The 22988-nt window shown below is 35.6% G+C and overlaps 1 protein-coding gene across 5 annotated transcripts in view; it reads right to left on the reverse strand.

Annotated features, from left to right (window-relative positions):
* Positions 1-22988, reverse strand: part of LOC116840518 (protein draper) — a 47580-nt gene that overhangs the window by 15632 nt on the left and 8960 nt on the right. For all 5 annotated transcript variants that reach the window (XM_032807331.1, XM_032807332.1, XM_032807328.1 and 2 more), the window contains one exon: positions 1317-1626. In XM_032807331.1, coding sequence (XP_032663222.1) covers positions 1317-1426 — 110 coding nt within the window. In that variant the 5' untranslated portion in view covers positions 1427-1626. The remainder of the gene's footprint in view (positions 1-1316; positions 1627-22988) is intronic.

Below are 22988 nucleotides of genomic sequence, written 5' to 3' on the forward strand. Positions count from 1 at the left end.
TATATATATATATATATATATATATAAGAAAGAAAAATAATGTCTATACGTTCTCTATTAACTTCTAAACGCTTTGATTGATCTGGACTAAATTTTGCACAGTCATTCTCCAGGAGAATATAAGTTATACGAAAGCTGATAATCCTATGTTCTTGATTTCGTTCCCTTGACACTCTGTGATAAGCCGAGCAACACCCAGTAGTTTCAGCTAGTACTTTATATACATAAGTTGAATACACATTTCAATACACGAACAACTGTTTGCACGATTATGACTAGTCATGCGAAGGAAAACAGCATATACACGCGGTCTGACGTTACTGCCGATTGCTTCCCTTAGTTTGCTAGAAAAGACTCTAATGACTCTTGTTTCTGTTTCAAGGTGTGTAATACATGAATAAACGAATTCAAAGTTAGCAAACGAATACACGTTTTCAAAAGCACGTGTAATCGCGATTGTTTTATGCGCATCTGTAAACATATATGTACACTGAGAGAAAAAAAATAGTTGGAATAACTATAATCTCACTATATTTTATAGTTCGTTTTGGCCCCAAACATATATTTATAGTTCATCTAAATACGAAGATGTAGTAGAATGAACACACATTTATAGTCACCATCTTATTACTCTATGTATATAGTAAAGCACGCTTTGGGAATATAGTTAAATATACCCATATTTTCCAAATATTCCAATTGTATTGACTATATAAAATAGTTAATTTCTCTTACCATTTAATATTTGCTACCTTACTATGTTTTTTATTTCAAATAATTATAATTCTTGGTAAAAGTTTTACATGAGTCAGTTATACTATGCTTATATTGTAAATATTACAAACGTTATAATGACATTTACTATAAAAAAGATATTCCTAACTATAATATCAATCAAAAAATAGGAAAAAGGGCAATTCGAGTTCAAGCATAGGACTAATAGTGCTATATATCATATGGGTAAAAAACCTTCCTTGTGTTAGGAAATCGTGTAATATTTATTGAACATGAATAATCAATATAAAACAATCATACGTTTCGGCTCAACCATGAACCCTCTTCAGTGATAATAAAAACTCAAGATTCACGACACGAACGCATTACAATTAGTTAACTACAATCCTAACTATAATCTTTTTACTATGCCATTATAGTTCCAAATATCATACATTTTTCTCTCAGTGTACGTATAATACGCGCTTAAATGTTCGTCCGTTGATACGGAGCTCTAGCTCGAACCGCAATTGAGACTCAACCCATTTGTCTGGTCTGTTGTTTCAGTAATAATAATAATAAATTCGCGCGATTCAACTCACGTTTCTCTCCGCGTGCAGATGTTCGGTCCTTCGAGAGCCACCGTCTTCGTAGCCAGCGTCAAGGATAGCATAGCAGCCGCTGCGGTCAACCACCAGGCGACGGATGCCATTCCGGCTGATTGATACACGACTTTGAGCTCGAGACTGGATCCAAAACTCTCACACTATCGCCCGCTCATTGCACCATCGGCCGAGATCGCGCGCGCTCGCGCGCGCATGTACCACGACGACGTTTTCCGCGTTTCGCGCGTGGCGTTCCGCCGCGAAATTCGCACGCGGAATGGTAGGGGAGAAGCTGCCGTTCCTCGATCTGAAAGTAAAATGTGCCGCGCCAGCGTTATTGCATGTCGCAACGACGCGATTTACCTGGCGAATTACCGGCCGGTAACGGCGAAATGCACGAAACAACTTGCCTGCCAGCCGTACACGAGAAAGAGAGGGGCAGAAAGAGAAAGAGAGAGAGAGAGAGAGAGAGAGAGAGAGAGAGAGCCAGATTATTCGCGAAAAGAGAAAAGGAAATTGAATAGGAAACGCGGTGTATTCGCTCTCGCAAGCCTCGGAACGCTCCTTTTAATCGCGCTTCGAAGAAAATCCATTACTGCATCCACTTAATTCTAAAGTCCGCACTGTGCCGTGAATCACGCGTTTGATACAAACACGACCATCCGCCGTCCGCGTTGCTACGCGCGGTGTCCGGTTGCAAATCTCGTCCCGGCGCAAATATGCTCGTCGGGTTTCATCGGCCTGATTTCGCCACGCCATCAGCTCTCCCCGGGTACCTACGCGGTAATGCTTTAATGCAAGCGCGCGAGAAATCGCGCTATACTGATACGAAGCGATAATTTTATCGATCCGCGCGTTCCGCCGATCGTGACGATCCGATAGCGCGAAAATATCCCAGGGTGCAACGCGAACGTCACGAATTCGGAGAGTCCGCGATATGGATTTTTCTTTCCTTTATTTTCCTTTCATTTTCTTCCCGTCTTACTGCGCGCGTTCACACACCGTATATAATATTTTCGTTTATTTGCAGTACTTCTGTTTTATTTTCATGTTATTATTTTAACCATTTTTATTTTATTAGTTTTAATCCTCATGCTTTTGTCTGGCATACTGGAGTCGTCTTCACACACATTATCGCTTCTTTGAATTTCCTATAAGAATACTAATAAATATCTAGAAAAAATTATAAGATACTTTTAAGTCCGTGAAATGAAAATTTGAATGTTGTAAAGAAATAGTCGAAAGTATATGCTCCAGTTCGAAAGATGAAGTATTTTTATAATTTTAGTTATAAATTTATTATATAAAAATATAATTATATATAAAAATACATCATTTTTTTAAGTCTGTTAAATTTGGACTTTCATTTTGTCATTTTGTCAAATCTATTGTGATTTATTTTTGTGAACAACCACTTACAATAAATTTTTGTTTAAAAAATCCTTTGTCCCTCTAATTCAAAATTAAAAATTCGTTGAAGTCGGAATTGACTTTAGCGCGCGTGCTATGAAGATTAATTATAATATTTTATTGTTATTTACTATTTGATTATTATATCATCAGTTGTTTTATTTTATTCTTCAATTTTCTTCATTTTTCTTTACCAAATACTTCCATTGGTGCCGAATTGGCGCGTAACAGAATACTCAAAACGCTCGAAATATCGATGAGCAATCGCAGCCGTTGCAGTTGTGCGCGCGATTCGACACTTCCATTTAATCCAAATCTGAAATTTGCTAGGCCTATGAGGGTCTATGGTGGTCGCCCGCATGATACGACCGGAAATGCTGGACTCACGATCAAGTAAAATATATGAATCAGAAGCGCACGTGTGGCGCACACGGTATGCCTCAACGTTTTTGTCATGACGTGACTCGCTCATGATTCATATTGCCAGCCGCTCGGCTGATCCACGGCGACCGGAAGTGCGGTAATACCAGATCAATGGCTCCAAGACGATCCTCCCGGCCGATTTCGCAGTAATTTCACACCAAGACCACAACTGCGCTCGATAGCAACGTGTTACGCATTCGCTAATGGTTATACATTGTTTCTTGTTTCCCGCCCATTTCTATGCTTCGAAATTCCCAGGAAGTGCACCACTGCGAGACAAAGGTGTACAAGGAAGGCATGATTATTGAGTTGGTCAGAAAATTCAGATTCTTTTGCAACGATTAAAACTCAAAAATTAAATATTAAAATGCGATTTTAATCAATGCGATTAAATAAACCACTTGCAAATGCGATTTTAATAAACCACTTTTTCGGGCAATGTTGAGCCATCTTCTAAGTGACTTCAGTATTCCGTCAGTGTAAAATTATTATCGATTTTTTCTTTAACTCTCTATTGCTCTCGTATAAAGAGAGCGTTCAATTGAAATTTTGCCTTCTAATTATATAAAGATGGTTTAACGCGGTTGGCTTTGAAACTTTCTGACTTTACAACCTTTTATTTGTTATATTTGTATAATTGTTTTCTTAATTTCGTTAGTATAACTTTTATTAATAGACTGGAAGTGTTAGCGAACGTTCATAACGAGAATAAATACGTGAGGTTAATACCATTCTCGTGCTATTATCTTTAAGCTTTACTCTGATAAATTGATAATAAACCAATGTTTTAATACATTTCGTTTTTATGAAGCTATATTAATATAGTATAATAATTAAATTTTTGCTATTACGAAATCAGTTTTTTCTATTTCTTAACTGTAATATTATACCGATTTTAATTCAAGGGAAAAAGAAGTATTTATGTTCTAAAGAGACCATATCGCGATTTTGTATCCACTATTCCTCTCAAGATAAATACTAACGCATAAAAACGCATATCAGCAATATACCTGGGGCCATATAATCCTGATCTTCCCTACACGTTGTTGGCCCGACACGATTCTCCGCGTGTAAAATCTCGGCGTAGCATCTCGGTCTAATTATCGTCGCGACGTGTAAATAACACTCACCTTCTCTCTCTTTACCTGTCCACCTCTTCTGCCTCGTAACTGTACGTGTCACCAGTAACAGTTACATCCGTGGGAGAGACGGAGAGGTGAGCGATGCATAACGTGACTGTCAACGTTAGTTGGACGAGAGAGACGGCCACGCATATGCACGTAAGAAAAGAGGGTCCAGTTGCGTGCGTACATATGTACCTGCGTGAATGCGTAACTGCGCGAAACTCCTCTAATTGTGCGAGTTGGATAACACACTGAGAGTAGACAGTGTTGGGCGGCTACGACGGCTAGGAAATAACGGTGCACAATGTCGCATCGACTCTCTCCAACGTAACCCTCTCCTTTTTTCGCATGAACACGTTTTTCTCAGGGAACAGATAGCTCTAGACGGACGCGACGTTTCGCTCGCGAGTGTTAACTTTTGTATCGATATTGCTTGAGGAAAATACAATTCAAAAAATGCAATTGCAAAAATTGAAAGGAATTTATATGAAAGAAAACTGTAACACTTTTTCTCTGTATAAGCTCACTTCGTAAAGTCAATGTTTAATTGAATGCAACTATTTTCTCTTTTTTCCATTCGACAGCATTTTTCTCCCATATAGACTTACATAATTATATAAAAAATTTACATTATTCTATGATGTATATTTAACGATTAACTTAATGTATGTATGATTAACTTAATGTAAAATATATCTGCAATAATGTAATTAAAAGAGAGAATTGTAAAGTTTCTATCGTCATTACGTTACGTCGTGAAAAATCATAAAAATCTATCTAGAGAGAAAGGGTGTAGAACTACTCTACTCTCTAAATGTGTTGGAATAAAATTTCACGGAAAAAGTAAAATAAATTCGTTCTCTGAAATCCGAATTTCCCGAATTTGAGTTGATTTTTCAATCATATGGAATGAATTCTCTATTCTGAATTGCGGGATGAATATTTTCACTTGAAATTAAGCAAATCCGACATGATACACCATTACATAGGAACATATTCACCCTAATCAATCGAAACATCCGTTCATATCTAGTCACAGTCTATATATAAACTTGAGTGAAACATTTATTCCCTCAAGTGGGACTTTAAGTGACAGTATTTTCTCTATCGCTTCGAGTAAAAATTCTATCGCTTTTCATTCATTTTAAACGAGATCCTATTCCAAGAAATTTAGAGAATGAGAATTAATCTTCAAAGAATTTTCGAATAATTCCCTTCCATATCCTATTTTATATCTAATTTGTAGATTATGAGTGAATTTTGCAATTTACATTTTACGTGGGCCCTTTTTGACGTTCTTCATCTGCATCTAATCATAAATCTGAGAGCCTTATTAATTTTATTTTATTTTCTTCCGTGAATCTTCACTCCTTCCCATACATATAAATATACGGAGAAAAATAATTTGCTGACCCAGCAAATTTTCTGCTAGTCTAGCAAAATCTTTCCGTTATTATATGGACAGCAAAAAGATTTGCTAAGAATACAAATCACTATTTGCTGAATCTACAAATTGTTTTGCTATAAGAACTACGATGGATTTATATAAGCAGTTGCAGTTTTGCTCCGACAGCAAATAAATTTGCTAAGGATACATTATTTTGCATCAATAGCAAATTAACGTGATTCTTAGGGCAAGTACACTCAACAAATTTTTTCTATCCTGGCAACGAAACTACTTTTGCTCTGATAACGAATAATTTATAAAATTAGTTACGTCAACTAAATTTTTTGTCACTACGAATATGCAGTAGCAACGATGATTTTACTAAAAGAGCAAAATTATTTGTGTATACACACAAAATACCCTCCCATTTTAACTATGAAAAAGTGAGAGATAGAGAGAGAGAAAGACAGAGACACAGAGAACAATTTAGAATGGACAACAAATTCACAAAGAGCGCGAATATTCTGCGAGCATTCGTTGGTCAACGCGAGGTCGAGCGAAATCACCCGGCGTGTCGGCCGAATTTTAGCCGATGCGTGTGCATGGCTCGTTTTCGAGTTGAACCGTTTGTGGAGGGAGCGACCCTTCGGCTTTGACCCGCGGGTGAATTAATTCGTTTACGGAGAAAAATGTTCGGGGACTTGCGCTGGCACAGAGGGTTGTGTGTATAAGTGCGTCCGTGCGTGTGTTCGTGCGTATACGTGAGTTACAGGATGTGGGGCGAGTTTACTCGCGATAAAACGATACATCGAACTCTGTCCACGCGCGCACGCGGGATGTGCATCACTTCGCGACAAAGGATGTGTGGTATATTGCCGCAGTCGGGCCGAGGATGGAGAAGAGACAAAAATATCAACGTCACGATACGCCGACGATTGCGGAGGATGAGGGACCGGATGGGCGAACGCCGGCCGACAGTGGAACTGCAAAAAGAAACAAAAGGAACAGGCGCCCAGATAACGCAACGCTTTCTACGAGCATTTCCATGCGGAGTCATCAATATACACTTGTTTACACAATAATTTGAACGCATTTTTTCCGATGAAGTTAGTGACGCATCAAACGATTGCGCGGCGCTACTCCTGAACTTGCACTGCAATCGATTGTGACAGAAGCCGAGATGACTATGTATGAGACATTCAATGTGGCGACTTTAATGGAAGATTCGTGAAAAACATAAGTATATTCTGAGTGAATAATTGTAAAGCTCTTAGATTCAAATAATATAATAATATAATATTCAAGTAAAAATATAGGAAAAAAATTTAGTTGCTTGGTAATTAATAAACACCAACCACATAAAGAGAATATTATAGTTTTTTTATATATTATATAATTTTATATATAAATTCTTTTCACTTTACTGTGGTTTTTATCTTACGAACTTTTTTTAATCAATAAAATGCCTCCTATTATAACTGTGAAAAATAATCATAATTATATTTCAGAAAATGTGATAAGAAGGAAACCGATCTTTTTAAAATTTTTACTGTGATATATTCTCTTTTAATCTCATTGTCTTTAACTTCTTATTATTGAAACATTTTCACTATAAATTCTTAATTTTAATTCTCTTAAATCCCCTTACCCTTTTTTGTTACTTACCGACTATGTGCCTTTCTACAAATAGCATAAATTTCTCTTAAATCCCCTTATCCTTTTTTTGTTACTTACCGACTAAGTGCCTTTCTACAAATAGCAAAGATCCACTTTTCAGCCTTATTATACTCATTCACTACTCTCGTCTCTTGTACACAGTCAGTAGAAGAAAAACGATACTCTTACCTCAATGAACTTCAGGACGTAATTTCTGTGAGTGTAGGGGCCGGTTGTTCTAACTTCTTGATAAGTTAACTGATAATTAAATTATATGTTTGTCTTTATCTAAATTGAAGAGAAAAGAAAGATGTATGATTTAATTATCAGTTAATTTATCAAGGAGTTGGAACAACTAACCCTAAATATCGCACAATCGTGTCATAAGCACCGTAATATCGATGTTTTACAATATATAACACGTTTTCTTTTTTATACGCTTCAATTAACACGATAATTTGCTCCTTGCTCCATATTATTAATATTACTTCAATGTTAACTTGTGATTTCGGAGCATATTATCAGCTCCGATATGAAAATTGATCTCTGATTGGTGCATGCATAAAAGCGTATGAAAAAATGAAGCCTTCACAGTCAATGAAATCATGTAAGATAAAATGCCAATGCCCGGACATGTACCTATGTATTCCTGAACATTTTTTGGTCTTTAAATATAAGTACTTAAATTTTCAACATAAAATACAAGTATTGAGTATATACATACTATGTGGGAAGTTTAAATATCCGGAAGTTTAAATTGAATATTTAAAGACCAAAAGAATAAAAAAAAGAATGTCCAGGATTAGGTACGTGTCCGGAAATTGATACTTTTACTTTATGTTTACCATACACGGCTCCATGCATAACTTCATAAATGTTAGCATGTACAAAATCATTCACACGAAAAGAACAAATTTTTCTGTTGGACACAAATGTGTGTTGTGTAAGTGATTGAAAGGAAAAGTGTCGCGACATTTTCTCCGTTGATTATAGCGCTCAGAATGGTACTCCGTTTAATTCTTACTGTTCGACATTACGTCGCGTTTCGCACGTAACAGAAACGCTAGTTACCGCGGATGTTGTATGCACATATTTCCCATGCGCTTGTTCCAAGCTCGATTATCTCGACAATTGTCATTTCGGCGGCCTTTTGATATTCCATACTTTACCAATGACCCGTCCAGGAGATAATGTAGAGATATTTACTTAGTGTAGTGCACACAGTATGGCAACTGGACGATAATCTCCCGCCAAACTATTCCATCATCGTTATCTAATCGCTTATTCCAACGGATACATTCTCGACAGGCATCCTGGCATTGTCGTAACCTAGTTTGTTGTTCATAAACGATTATCTGATTCTCTGAGAAGATCTGACGACACGCTCTGCGAGCGTGAACAGGAAGAAGACTAAGATAGAACACGTCCAATAGTTGGATTTATTAATTATTTATTAATCAATATTTGTAATTTATTTTGTACCTATACAGTCCCTAATATTTGACAAAATCCGCGCAAGAGTGCCAAAAATCAAGGCGCCAGACCAATGTAACGGTTTGAAAACAAGCGTATCTTTGGGAATCAATTTTGCGAAAATAGATCGACTGAATGTTTTGAGACATTTTATATTAATTAACTATTAAACTTTGTATTATTATTTTTGTTATTTAAAAAACCTGCAATAAGAGAAATTATTCGATAAAAAATCCAAAACAAGCTAAACGCTTTATTGGATGTTTTATTCTTTGTAGGTTTTGTCCTTTGTTGTTTTTATCCTTTGAGCATCCCACATGCATATTCGTGTTATTAGCACTGAAATATCCGTTTATGACGCGGGAATTTCAATTAAAACTCGAAAAAATACCTCAAAAAATTAGTTTATGAAACGACTATCTTACGGGAAAAGGGAAATATAAACCACGCGTCTTCTTAGCTCTGTAAGTTGAGAATCTGAGCTCTGTAATAAACATACATACATATATATACAACATTCGCTGAAACGCGACTAATTTGACGCGGCTGCGTCTTTTCGCGGGCGAGTGTCGGGGAACGCGGAATCGTACACCTACGTTTCGCGATGTGCAGACGCGACATCCTCCGATGACGAGCTACGCGGATGACTATAAACTGCCGGGCGACTATAAATGCGAAATTAATCACGTACGCGTAGTTTCGCGCCTTCGTCTCGTTGCTCGTTGTCGCCGTGTGCGAATCGCGTCGCACGTCATATCGCACGCAAGTACCTATTTATCGCGACACGAACTAGAACGGTACGCGAGAACGGATGGAGGTTTCAAGATGAAGAGAAAGAGAGAGACACGATGTGGCGCCGTGACTCTTTCCTTGCCGTTCCGTGGCATAAATTTCAACTCAAAGGTCTCGACACATATACACACACGCACGCACACATAAGTACCAAGGCGCCAGACCAATGTAACGGTTTGAAAACAAGCGTATCTTTGGAAATCAATTTTGCGAAAATGGATCGACTGAATGTTTTGAGACATTTTGTATTAATTAAGTAACTATTAAACTTTGTATTATTTTTATTTTTTGTTATTTAAAAAGCCTGCATTGAGAGAAATTATATGATGAAAAATTTATAAACAAATATTTCCGATCAAAATACCAACGAATTTTTATATTTGATCAGGATATCCGATTAAATTTTATCGGATACTTTCCCGCCGATTACAGCAATATTGTTTGTAGTTTTGAGTTCGACCACATGCTGCAAATTTATTTACAAGTTTTTCTAAATAACAAAAATAGTAATATAAGGTTTAACAGTTAATTAATATATACAATGTTTCATAAAACATTAAATTGATCCGTTTTCGCAAAATTAATTCCTAGAAATACGCTTCTTTCAGAGCGTTATATTGGTCTGTTTCCTTAAGTGGTATTATTCTTTAAGAAAGTCACGGCGAAGTGAGCATTGTTCGTTGAAACGTGTTCACAGCCGAGAAACAATTTGGCCGCGGCATGCTTTCTATCGTTACGTTAATAAGGCGAAAACCGAATTATGCAAGAGCTCATCGCGTTACGATCGATCTCCCGACGAGTCGCGGCGAAGCACAGCCCGAAAACTGTCCAAGTTGCTACTTCCGGAAACTTTACTACGGACGTACGCGCTCAATACACTTTTTCGCTACTTAACAGATTCGCCCCAGGTGATTCTTTGTTAAAGATAAGACGTCTTGTTTCTCGACACGAATGCGTACGCGTTGCGCAGTTGAGTAAATTTAGATTTTTCAGGTTAGTTTTTTATCGTTTTGAGTGAAAAAAAATTTCGAGCGAGATTTCATTCTAAGAAGTTTAATAATGGAGAGGTTTAATAATAAGATATAATAAGTAATTTCAAATTTTCGAGGTAAAATGAAGCGATTTTTCTGTCGTTATAATTTTATGCAGCGAAGAACGGCAGAAAATCATAAGTCAAAATAGCGTATGTATTGTTTCATAAAATTATAACGATATAAAAACACAATCGTTCTATTTCATTGGAAAAATCTAAAGTTACTTATTATAATTCTTCATTACTTTTTAAATTTCTTAGAGCGGAATTTCACTCAAAATGTGTAAAAAGTGGCAGCACTCAAAACAATAGTGAAAATACTGCAACTCAAAATTACAAGAGATTGTATCATTTAGATTGTGACTCATTCTCTATATTTTCTGATACTCTGATTTTTATCGAAAAGTAAATGTGGTGCTAGAAATATAGTAAAATTGAAAATAATTTATGTAAAAAAAAAGCTATAATATGTGTGTTTTGTGGACGAGCATATATTAGATTCAATTTCGAATGAAAATATCCACTCGATGATTCAGAATAGAGAATTTACTCTATATGAATGAAGAGTCATTTGAATTCAATTCAATTTGAATTCGAATTTAACTGGTTATTCTATGTTTCGAGTAAAATTTCTTTCCAAGAAATATAGGAAGTATCACGCATTTCTCACGCTTTTATCACGCATTATAATTACTTATTACGTAACATAATTTTAACACTTTCGCTACCACTTTCGTCACACGTGTGACGGAACAATCTCTCACAAGATCAGTACTATATATCGTATGACAGTAAACATTTCATTTTTACACAGAAAAAATTTTATAGTAAAAATTAGAATTTTATGATTACTATGATTATTAATATTTACTTTGTAAATTGCTGTAGAATTATATAATTTGTGAATAGATCGACATTCTGCGATCTAATTGACTATCTTTTCATTTCATATGTGTTATGTATGTTTCAGGAAATGAAATGCGGAACTTTAAGAACTTTCATGCATATTTAAGGAACTGAAGTCTGCTTTTAAAAAAATTTGTTAAAAATTTGTCTTATTTTCCTTCTCTTCTCTGAGAAATATAACGACAAAAGTGCGACGTATCTAAGCAAATGTTTACATCGTGTATCAACAACGCAATCTATCAAATACGTGTGTCATGTTGCACCTTAGTCGAATTACACAAGCGTGAAATAAAATCCGTCAATAGAATCCTTTTTAATATTGATATCAAGGAAACATTTATCATCAGATCCAATTTCGCTGAAATACGAGAAGCATTCGCAGAAGCAAGTAAAGCGAGGACCTATTTGATTTCTCTTATCATTAACGACAAAAACCCAAAAATATCTTTGTAAAAGTAATTATTATAAAAGCGTCTTTAAATAATATCTCACAAAAATATCTTTAAATAACACTTCAAAATTCAGGCTATTCTAAGTTAAATTCTCAGCTCGATTTCGCAATCTCTCGTGAGGACGTAGGGCGGATTGAGATGAACAAAAGTTCCAATATCGTTTTGCAAAAATCGCAATAATGATCGAGATATTAATTGTAGAAGATTTGTGAATAATCCCACTTCTGACATTTTATTTACTGTATAACTGTAAGATCTGAGATGAAGATGGTAAGATCTTCACTTAACAGCTAATAATTTTTTCTAGAATGTTCAAATGTTTTATCTAGAATATGAAATGGATATAATGAATTATCTAACTTCAAAGTAAATGAGGTAAATACATATTTAATATTTAAAATACATCTAAAATACACATTTAAAATACAATGCGTACGAGGAAGTTACAATAGATTTAATGGCTTTCCTAGACTAACTGAATTGTACAAAGTAAATTAAATCCGGAAGCCAATCTTAAAATAATCTTATTAAGCTTAAATTATATTATTGATTAACTGAAATCAAAATGAGACCTGAGATCAGACAAAAGTGGACTTTGTTATGTCTGTTAGACTGAAACTGAAGAGCGCAAAATGTCTCCGAGATCGCTCCTTTATTCTCTTCTGGAAAGCCAATCTCCTTTGCTTGTTCTCCTTTGTTTCATATGACATGATAAATGAACTGTAGCGGCGATGTCTGCCATGTATACTTATACATTAGGTCAAACTGAACAAAAAAGTCCTCTACCGGTCTGCAAATGACCACGTAGACATTTAATTATTAATTAAAGAAAATCGTTAGACTATTTTGCGCAATAATGCACAATCTTCTTTAACTAATAACTAAAAATTTACGTAGTCACTTGCGAGATGCACTGAGAAATTATTCGACAAGAAATTAACAAACGGATATTTTTGGTCAAAATACCAATGAATTTTTGTATGCGATCAGGAAACATCCGACGAAAAATATCGGTTCATAATTTTCTTATCGGTTTGTTTGATGAAATACCATTGTGATCAAAAGTACTCGATTAAATTTAATCGGATAACCTGATCGAGTATACAAATTCATCAGTATTTTGATGGGAAATATTCGTTTTTTAATTTCTTATCGGATAATTTCCTTCCGTGTAGTAAACTTTTTTGTTTAGTTAATTAAATGTTTTGTTTAGTGAATTTAATGTACAAGCGCACACAGCTCATCCGCCACATCGAGCGTCATCATTTACAAATCATTTTCAATATCTCGATCATTATTGCGAATATCGTAAAATTGCGTAGATTTTTGTGTTCACTTCAATTCACTCTACATCTTCACGAGAGATTGTAAAATCGAACTAGGACACCCTATGTGCAACGTCTCTGAAAAATATCTCTCTACAATATTTAAAAAATATTTCAAAATATCTCTCAATGATGTGAGCCCAACTCGGGAAAAATCAGGTGCGATCTTTACAATGATGAGCATCAGCGGCGACGTGAGGCATCCTTCGCTTGATATGTGTGTATGTATGGTCACTTAATGAAAGAAGAAGGTGGGAAATATTCAGTCATAGTCACACATATACACACACACACACACACACAGGATGCAACGAAGGAGGAACTCTCTGCGGGTTACGCATGTCGCGTCGCAACCCTGTTTGGTTGAATGAGTCGCGCGCGAGTCCCTCTTACATAATAACGAAGTGTTGCGAGTGCAACCCGGTGAAAGTCACGCACCCGCAACGTTACGCTATCGGACACAGGCGATGCCGGGCCACTCATACCTTTCTACGTACGAAAAAGAAGATATACACACGCCATGCATTTACTTTGTACGCAACCTGCTTCCGCCGAGACGGGGATCGTTCGAAAGGGCCAATAATCTTCCAAAGGCCCATCTTTTCCGAGAGACCTACTTGCTATTTGTACTCACACACTCGTATGTGTGTGTGTGTGTGTGTGTCTCCGTGTGTTCATGCACCGGTAATGATGACAGTATCGATAAAGCAAAGAGTCTAGACAAGCGCACGTTGTGTCGTACGTCAAACTTAGCGGGAATGCAAATAGACGCGCGAAATCGCATGCGTGGAGGATTAATTATGGATGACCCGGTTATCGGTCGGCGGTCTCCTCTACTTTCGCGTAAGTACTACGTAAGTGGCCTTGGAATGTGAAATCGACTGTTCATTATGAGCGAACAAACGTATTATCCATAATCTATAATCGAATGCGGTGATTTCCGATAGTTACTGCAGCCGTAGCTATCGTATCGGGGACGACGGGACGGCGTTTCGTTCGGCACGAAAGCCCATTCGTCCCGAGTTGAATATTAACTTTGAGAAGCGGAGAGATACACTCGTGTATACTCGTGTTTTCGCGTGTATCGATCGCGTATTCAACAACTTTGCAAGGGCGGCTTCGTCGAGTCGAGCGATGCGCTTTTGAGCCACGCTCAGCGGCTTGGAATTAGTGATGCCACTTCAGGACTCAGAAAGGAACACGATGATAGCAACTGTGTAGGTGACAACACTCTATACGCGTTTTTGTGCTTGTAGAATCGCGATGTACACTGAGAAGAAAATACTTGAAAATTTACTTGCGGCATATTTCTATGAAATACGAGGTATGACAATTAAATTTGAGTTAAAAGTGAGATGAACAAAAAGTAGGTACTTCGCAAATATTTAAATCAAGATATACCGAGATATGTTAAGGCAAAATGTATATCTAGCAAATCACTTCCTGTTAACTTTATCTTAAAGTTCATATGTAAATTGACGAGTAGAATATATTTGCGTAAAGAATAACACACGATTTCATTGAAAAAAAGTTCCTGGCTACAGGAACCTGGATATATACAGAAAGAATGTTATAGTTCTTTTTCATATAAATCAGTTTCAATTTTATTATGTTTTTCTGGTATCGCAGGAAAAAGTTGTCAGTAGATTTTATCTTGCTAAAGAGAGAATGTAATAAATTTTTTATAGTAAACTTTTCAATTACTGAAACATAAATAGCACGTATGAAACGAAAGAATGATTGAAGCAGAATGTCGACATGTTCCTCAGTTAAAAACAATTCCGTGGTAATTTTTAAACCTCTTCCTCCTCTATAAAAACACTAGAATACTTCAAAGAGGAAAACTCGATTTATATAATTTTGATTTTTTTGTCTGGACATTAGACGAAAATTCGATTGTATAGTTAATTGCAGAACAGTTTAGATATAATGGAAGCTTATCAAAGTGTCGAAATTGGGGATTCTTACATGAGTTAATGGGTCAGAGTCATAATTAATAATACAATTCTCATAATAATGAATGCTAAACAAGCCAGCTTTCAATTTTGATAGTTTGATGAAATCCAAACTTCGTTGTGTTTAAACCATTTTGCAATTGAAAGTACAACCGGTGTCATATATGCTGTGCCATTCTTTAGATCGAGAATTATACAATTTTCAATCTTCCATATTCCACATACATATAAAGTCGAAAATGTTATAATTAGAGTTATTATAATTCTGACATTATAACTAGAGTTACTTTTGTGATTTTCAAACGTATGTAATACGTTTGTATTACGTAATTCAACTTATGTAATACGTATTATATGTAAAGCTAAAGTTCGCACAATTTTGAGAAATGGCATAGTACACTTAACGCCAACTATAGAAGCAGAAAGATCCTCGCAGGAGATTTCTAATCGTTTGATTGTTCTAAGTTATCTCTCAACCGAGGATTAAGCCTGATCTACAATGCTCTTTGATTCCTGCTTCTTTCTCTTTATCTCTTCCTGACTCAAACCTTAAACTTTAAACCAGAAAAAGACAGAAGAAACAGGACGCAAAAAGCATATTGTAGGCATATGTATTGCATATTAAAGCATTTAACAAATGTTTTCAGTCACGATAACATATCGTTTTTTATCAGTGAGTTTCTGGCTCCTGTTACATTATATAAACTGAGATTTTGTTTTCCGTGTAGATACAGAAATAGTCAGATTATACCAATGATATCACTTGAGACTACTCGAACCTTGGAGTCGATTTTCGGACCCATTTCAAATTCATTTCATGTTAGAGGACGCGGTTAGAGGACGGATGCGTGGGTGCATGATCGCGCGTGTAAAACACGAGCGGGAGTCAACAGGCGTGTCATCTGAGGCAATGTTATTCGAGAATCGAGAGGACGGTCACACATTTAGCGTTTAATGCAAGTGGCCAAGCTACGTGAGGCCCGGAGAGAGCTCGAGTTACGCGCTCGCTCATTCGCAAACCTCTCGTTATTGCGCGCGATTATTCGCGTGTGAACTTTGGAAGCGACTCTCGAGTATGATCCCGACACCTTAGACGAACGTACACTCTAGTGCGTTTGGTCTTGCAATCATTATCGCATAGCGAAGAAATTATTGTCAGACGAGCCATTTTTATAGTAAATATTGTTATAACGTTGGAGTAATAATAATCTTACATGTGCTACTCAACACTCGATTATTGATGTTTCCTTTAGTCGTTGACATGCGAGAAAAATCTAGCTTTTCCTGCAATTTACACTGCACTTGAACTTCTTATCTATACCCTATGATTCCAAAAGAGAACTTCGCAGCCAAAACTGCAAACCACAGGTGCCTTCGTCGCAAAAAAAAAAACAGATTTCTAGAGTGTTAATGACTAAAGAAGATTACTTTGGTTATTCTGACTTTTTTCAGTAATTGATAAACAAGCCCGAAAGAAAAAAATGATTAGACTCACTAAAATTATAGTCATTAATTTTGATGCCAACTATATCTTCCTATTCTTCTAATAAAAAAGTAATAGAATAGAAAATATATATATATATATATATATATATATAAAATTATTGACATTCCTGTTTAAAATAATGGACTTACAATAATACAAGACGATAAGATTACGTTTAGTCTGAATTTCAATGATATGAATTTTAATATGAATTTTAATGATTTTAATTTTTTATTCATCATCTTATTGTTTGATATTAACTTAAATTAAAATTCAGACTAGATCTTATGTAATATTATTGTTTTGAATTAATTATTTTAAGTGTCAATAAATATTTTACCCTTCTATTTTTTGTTAAAATAATTAGAGGATATAATTGACGTCGAAATTAATAATTATAACTTCAAGTTTTTATTTGACAGATCCAAAAAGATTCAAGTGATAAATTTTTTTAACATTTAAATAAAATACAAATAATGTTTCCTGAATGCAATTAATCAAGTGTCACTTTGAAAACATATTTTTTCAACGATTTTTGCCATCTGATGGCAAGAATCGAAACTACTGAGACATCGACGAATAAAACAGGCAATCAGATGTTGCACCAAATATTGCAACAGCGCTGAATAAAGATGCATCCTGCAACTAGCTTATGGCTAATTATTGCATATAGCTCATGGGAAATCGATGTTATTTGAGAGCTGCATTATCAAATAAAGGATTAATTAGCCCAATCATTCCTTTCTCCCAGGCCTGTTCTACAATACATCGGTATCGTATGTCGAACGCATGTGAGCTGTCGACTCTGTCTCAATATCACCATGTTAGTGGCTGTCCCGACATGCATCCGATGTACGACTTATTGTGCACAGAAAAGAAAGCTTGACTGCATGAACCAATTCCGAGTGAAGTATGAACGATTCAGCGCACAAGGAAATGGTCTTGCAGTCACGACGAGAATGACCTAGATATGAGAAATTAATTAAGATGAACAAGTGACTAGCAAACACTGCCATATCGTATGTTTTAATCAATATAGATGACGCAGACAGAATTTTTGTCCGAATTATTCGTGAAATTTAACAAGAAAATCTCTCCGCACGCCTGTTAAGATTAAGACCAGTCACACTTCTTATAAAAGTGACTGACAGAAATAATAGAAAAGTCTAACGACGAGAGATAAAAACCAAATTAGATATTGCACTATAGAGTGTTGCTGCTATAAATTCCACGTGCGACAGACAACTTTCTAGCAGATACGGAAGCGATAAATTTCAATGTGATATTTAGCATCCCACTTGAACGAGCGGAACTTTTTTTCGGACGAGAGATTGCGGTTGAAGTTCCAACCAGAATCCAATCGAGACCGCCAAGATTTCTGGCTAACTCCAACAGAATTCTGATGATTTCGATCGGAATTTCGGAATCGTTCGTATTTCACCAGAGATTGCTCCATCAAACTTTCGTTCCGGCGCGGAAGTGTGTGTCTGCGGCATTGAACCTCGGCGCCGTCGAGTGGAGGAGGTGAGAATATATCCGGTCTTGAGCGATCTAAATGGATACGCAGAAGACGGCGTTCCGCAAAACTGGCAGTTGCCAGCCGCGGCAGTCGTGATCGCGGATACACGGAAGCCGCGGCAATTGGCCGTTCCATGACGTGAAGACGACCTTGACGTGTGCCAACGCGAGCCGACTACTATGGCCGATCTGCGCGCCGTCATTCCCGGAAAATCCAGTCACCGCGTGGCACGCGTGGGCATACCTTAATTAACGACGATGCCTGTGCGTGCGCTCGCGTGCCCGACGAGCAGCGTTTCACCGTTATTTTATTCGAGTCGATCGACCGGAAGTCGTTAGACGCGCGACTCGAATTCGCGCGAAGAGCGCGCCGGCCCTCGGCGACTCCCGCGACGCGTCGCGACGGGCGTGCGTTTTCCCCGTTGAGGGCCAAGGATCGCTATTGTTGTGATAATTAAATGCAAAACAACGCATTTGCGCGCCCCGATAACCCAGTGCCAGTGAATCATCGTCATCATCATCACGCCAAACCGCTTGACTTCCGCTGCGGGCGACACAAGTGTCTTTCGTTAAAGTGTTTCTTGATAAACGAACTGTGGATGTCTCGAGTCATTTTTCTCGCGGAAACGTTATTATACTCTAAAAATACTCCGCTACCTGAGGTTTGAGCCTATTGTATACGAAATTCAAAGGCAACGAACTCATGGATCTTTCGGCGTGAACTCGACCTTTCTTATCAAATTCTTGTAGAATTTTTTCCCTTTATATGAAATCATAAGTGGTGAATAATTTCGCAATACTTGCAGGCGCTCATAAATCTTCTCCTCCAAAAGTGAACATTTCCATATATCTCCAAGGTTAAATTTTTCATTTCTCATGCGAGTTCACATTAAGAGAAAAGATTCACGATTGATCTAGTTAAAGACGAAACTAAAAAATTCAGACAGACAAGTGTACGTAAATTTGGCAGCAATTTTATACTCGTCAATTTGTGAAGTGGTTCATTGACACTCATACATATTTATCACATAGAATGAGGAAACATAAATACGAGAGATTATCAAAATTTGCTCGAAACAGTATGTCGTGTAAAATAGGATGTGAAAATTTGAATATTACTTTCAGTAAGCCGATTAGATAGATGTACATAAATTTGACGACAACTTTACTAGTTGATTTGTAAATCTTGCTTGTGAATAGTTCATGCGATAATAATTTATCACATAGAATGATTTATGTGACACTTGTATTTATCACACATACATGTAGAATGATAACAAATAGAAATACACTAAAACCAATGATAACAAAAAACAATGATAACAAATAGAAATACACTAAAAACAATGATAACAAAAAAAATATACTCTAAAAGAATTATTAAAATTTTCTTAAATTTTCTTACAATGTCATGTGTAAAGTGTAAAATGAAAATTTCAGTGTAATCTTTAGTTGCTGCACGAGTTTAACAAAAAAATTACATTATTGTACGATGAAAAATTAATTATCAATTTAATACATTATATTTTATCAATTCAATACAATATATTATAAATATGATTTAAAAAATAATAGAATTTTTTTTCTACCATCATATTTACATCGTGATAAACATGAAAGTCCATCTGGAAAATTATCTTTAAAGATAATTAAAGAGTTATAAAGTTTTCATCATATCAATTGAATCATAAAAGTCTATTTGTAATCAAAGATCGAAGTTACTTCACTGAACTTCTTTTCATGATTATCACGTCAATGATGGAAACTTTACGATTCTTTTAATTAATGAAACAAATGTACTGAATAATTCAATTGATTCAAGCGACGAAACAAATGTACTGAATTAATCACTAAATTTACATCACACACAATAATGTAAACCTTTTGTTGCATTGATGCAGCTATAAATTTACTAAGAATTGCACTCGGATTTTTATATTACATTTGACATGACGCATGACGTCTTGAACAGGAGATGCTGAGTCAAATGGGCCGATTTAAGAGTGTAACATAAGTTATGGCCGAAGTATATTGCGAATATCTTTGCTAACATATTCGCGAATGTGCCGCGGATTTAAAGCGAATACTACGAGAAGCACTTGATACACTTGAAATGGCTGCTGCATGATGTAGGCACTTGAAGAGCCGACCCCATGATCGTTTACAGCGGCGTACACGTAGATCTTCATCTCGTCTACGTAGCAGTAGCCATTCATGCTCGTCGCTGTGAGCGGGAACGTGTGGCGGGAGAGATGCCTACATTCATCCGGCACGGTTTCAAACTATACGGGTAGAATAGCTCCGTTCTCCCTTCAGCTTCCTTTCCTCGCCCCCGTCCCTCGCTTTCCCGACCTCTCTTTTCCTCCCGCCCCTCACACTCTCTTTTTCTCCTTCTCTGCTCAATGACACTGTGCGTCACTTCACTACGGCATACCGCAGCAACGTTCTCTCATATTACACGCCTCGTTCCCCACGTTTTGAATTATCACCGAGGCTGCGAAAGCAACTTTGTCTAACGACGAAGTCGAGAAAATGGCACACCCGATGATGCCCCGTGGATGCGTTTTGTCTTTAGCTACCAACAAGGTAAGAATAAGGATCGTTAGCCGTAATTTAACGTATACGAGAGATTTTATTGTTCAATTGCTTCCTGTCGGTAAATTTCACGTCAAGTCGATGTAGCTGGTTAAAGTGCAGAATGTAAATAAACACAAAAATATATAATACTTGATTGTAAGTTTTAAAAATATCTAATATCCCAGTAAACAATATTACCATATCAATATTATAATTCTCCACTCAGCAATATAATATAAGTGTAATATAAAACGTGTTGTATACATTGTTTAATGAGAAATAGCATTGAGATGTAATGTAACACTGAAAACAAATACTTGAAAATTTACCTATGTAAATTAAAAGTTCATGTATCACAAAAATAAACTTTATATCCTACAAATAAATTTTTAATTATTTTTTTCAGTATACTATTTTTTGTTTATTGAAACTTCATTGTAAGTCTGTATACACATATACGTATCGAGAAATTATTGAAATAATTATCGAGATAATTAATTACAAAATTTTAATATACTAAGAAAAAAGTATTTATTCAGTATGTACTATACTGAGAAAAAAATACTTGCAAATATATAAAGTATATTCACGGAAAAAGAAATTTTATCTTATAAGAATAAATTTTCATTTCACAGAAATAAACTTTATATTTCACAAATAAATTTTCAAATATTTTTCTTCTCAGTGTGATAACATATTTACTCAAATCTAAATTCTTTTACTTAATATAGAATAATAATATAGAAAATAGTAATGTAAATTATATAAATAACATAAATAATAATATATAGTAAATAATATAATAGAATAGAAAATAATAGTATAGAATAAACAATTACTTTCATGAAAAGCTAAAGTTTGAAGAAAACATTTTCTTATTTAAAAATTATTTTATATTAGTACAAGTAAATGCGTTATTAGTATCTACTGAGAGAATAAATATTTTTTATTTCTTATATATTTATTCGCTCAATGTATACACATTATGTTCTAGATATTCAGACATTAATATCGGATGACTAAAAATAGTCCATAATATCATCCTCCTTCAATTATCTCGGGGCCCCTCCAGACCCTTTTTGAGGTCACGAAAATTGGCTGACGGTCTTTAACAGTACCTCGTCTGTGCTTCAGCTTTGTAATCACGCTGATCCGTTGTTACTTTCGTGCGCGGTCATACGCGACGTCCGTCATCTATTTTATAATTCGTATGTTTATACGTGAAAATAAAAAAATCTCGGTCGCACAACGGGTTATCGATAAAAGCGCGACGTGAATCACTGTTGAATACTGTTCGTGTGATACATACTTAACACATCGCGGTTGCGATTGAGATAGATATATTCACAATATGTGTTGACGATGAAAAATATGTATGACTCATTTCCCGGTGTATTCAGTAGCGACTGACCTTTTTAATTATGTTTTATAATTACACTGAAATCGACAATCGCGCTTGGGTCCTATAGTCGCCATCTGATTTATGCGTTCATTCAGGATCTCGATAAACTCCCGGGAATAAGCTCCAGAGAAACGAATCTCCATTCTATTTGTATGAACAGCTCAACCTTTTCAGAGATGCTAACATATATGCGCGATTAAACACCTATAATAAGTAATTTAGTACTCAAATGAAATGAAATTTCATTATTTTATGTTGTTATAATTTCATGAAATAATGTATTACATATATAATGTACAACGTTTTGATCTTCAATCTTATACCATCTTTCGCATACATTGTTTCAAAAAATTATAACGACATAAAAATGCGACAGTTTTCTTTGACCTGAAAAATCCGAAGTTACTTGTTGCACATTACTTTTAAAGATATTACTTTGAACAAACATTCACGATAAAATTTTACAAGAAAAAAAATCTCGTCAGATGTGTTAGTCAGATGTCATATTGATGTCACTTTAAAATTAAATTATTTTCTCCTGATTTTAGTTACTCCATTCTTGAAGAGAACTTAAACTTGTGTGACACGTTCCATTTTTCTTTTTTAATTCAAACATTGTTGACAAAATACATTGCCCAAAAGAAACATGGCATAAAAAATTATAAATAAAAACAAATTATTATAAGTAAAAAAAGGTTAAATATGAATGAACGTTATATAAAAAATCTTCGGCGGTAGACTAAAAATAAA

Source organism: Odontomachus brunneus, unplaced genomic scaffold (assembly GCF_010583005.1).
Source record: "Odontomachus brunneus isolate Ranch 3 - 2012 unplaced genomic scaffold, Obru_v1 Obru_scaffold_010, whole genome shotgun sequence".
Taxonomy (NCBI): Eukaryota; Metazoa; Arthropoda; class Insecta; order Hymenoptera; family Formicidae; genus Odontomachus; species Odontomachus brunneus.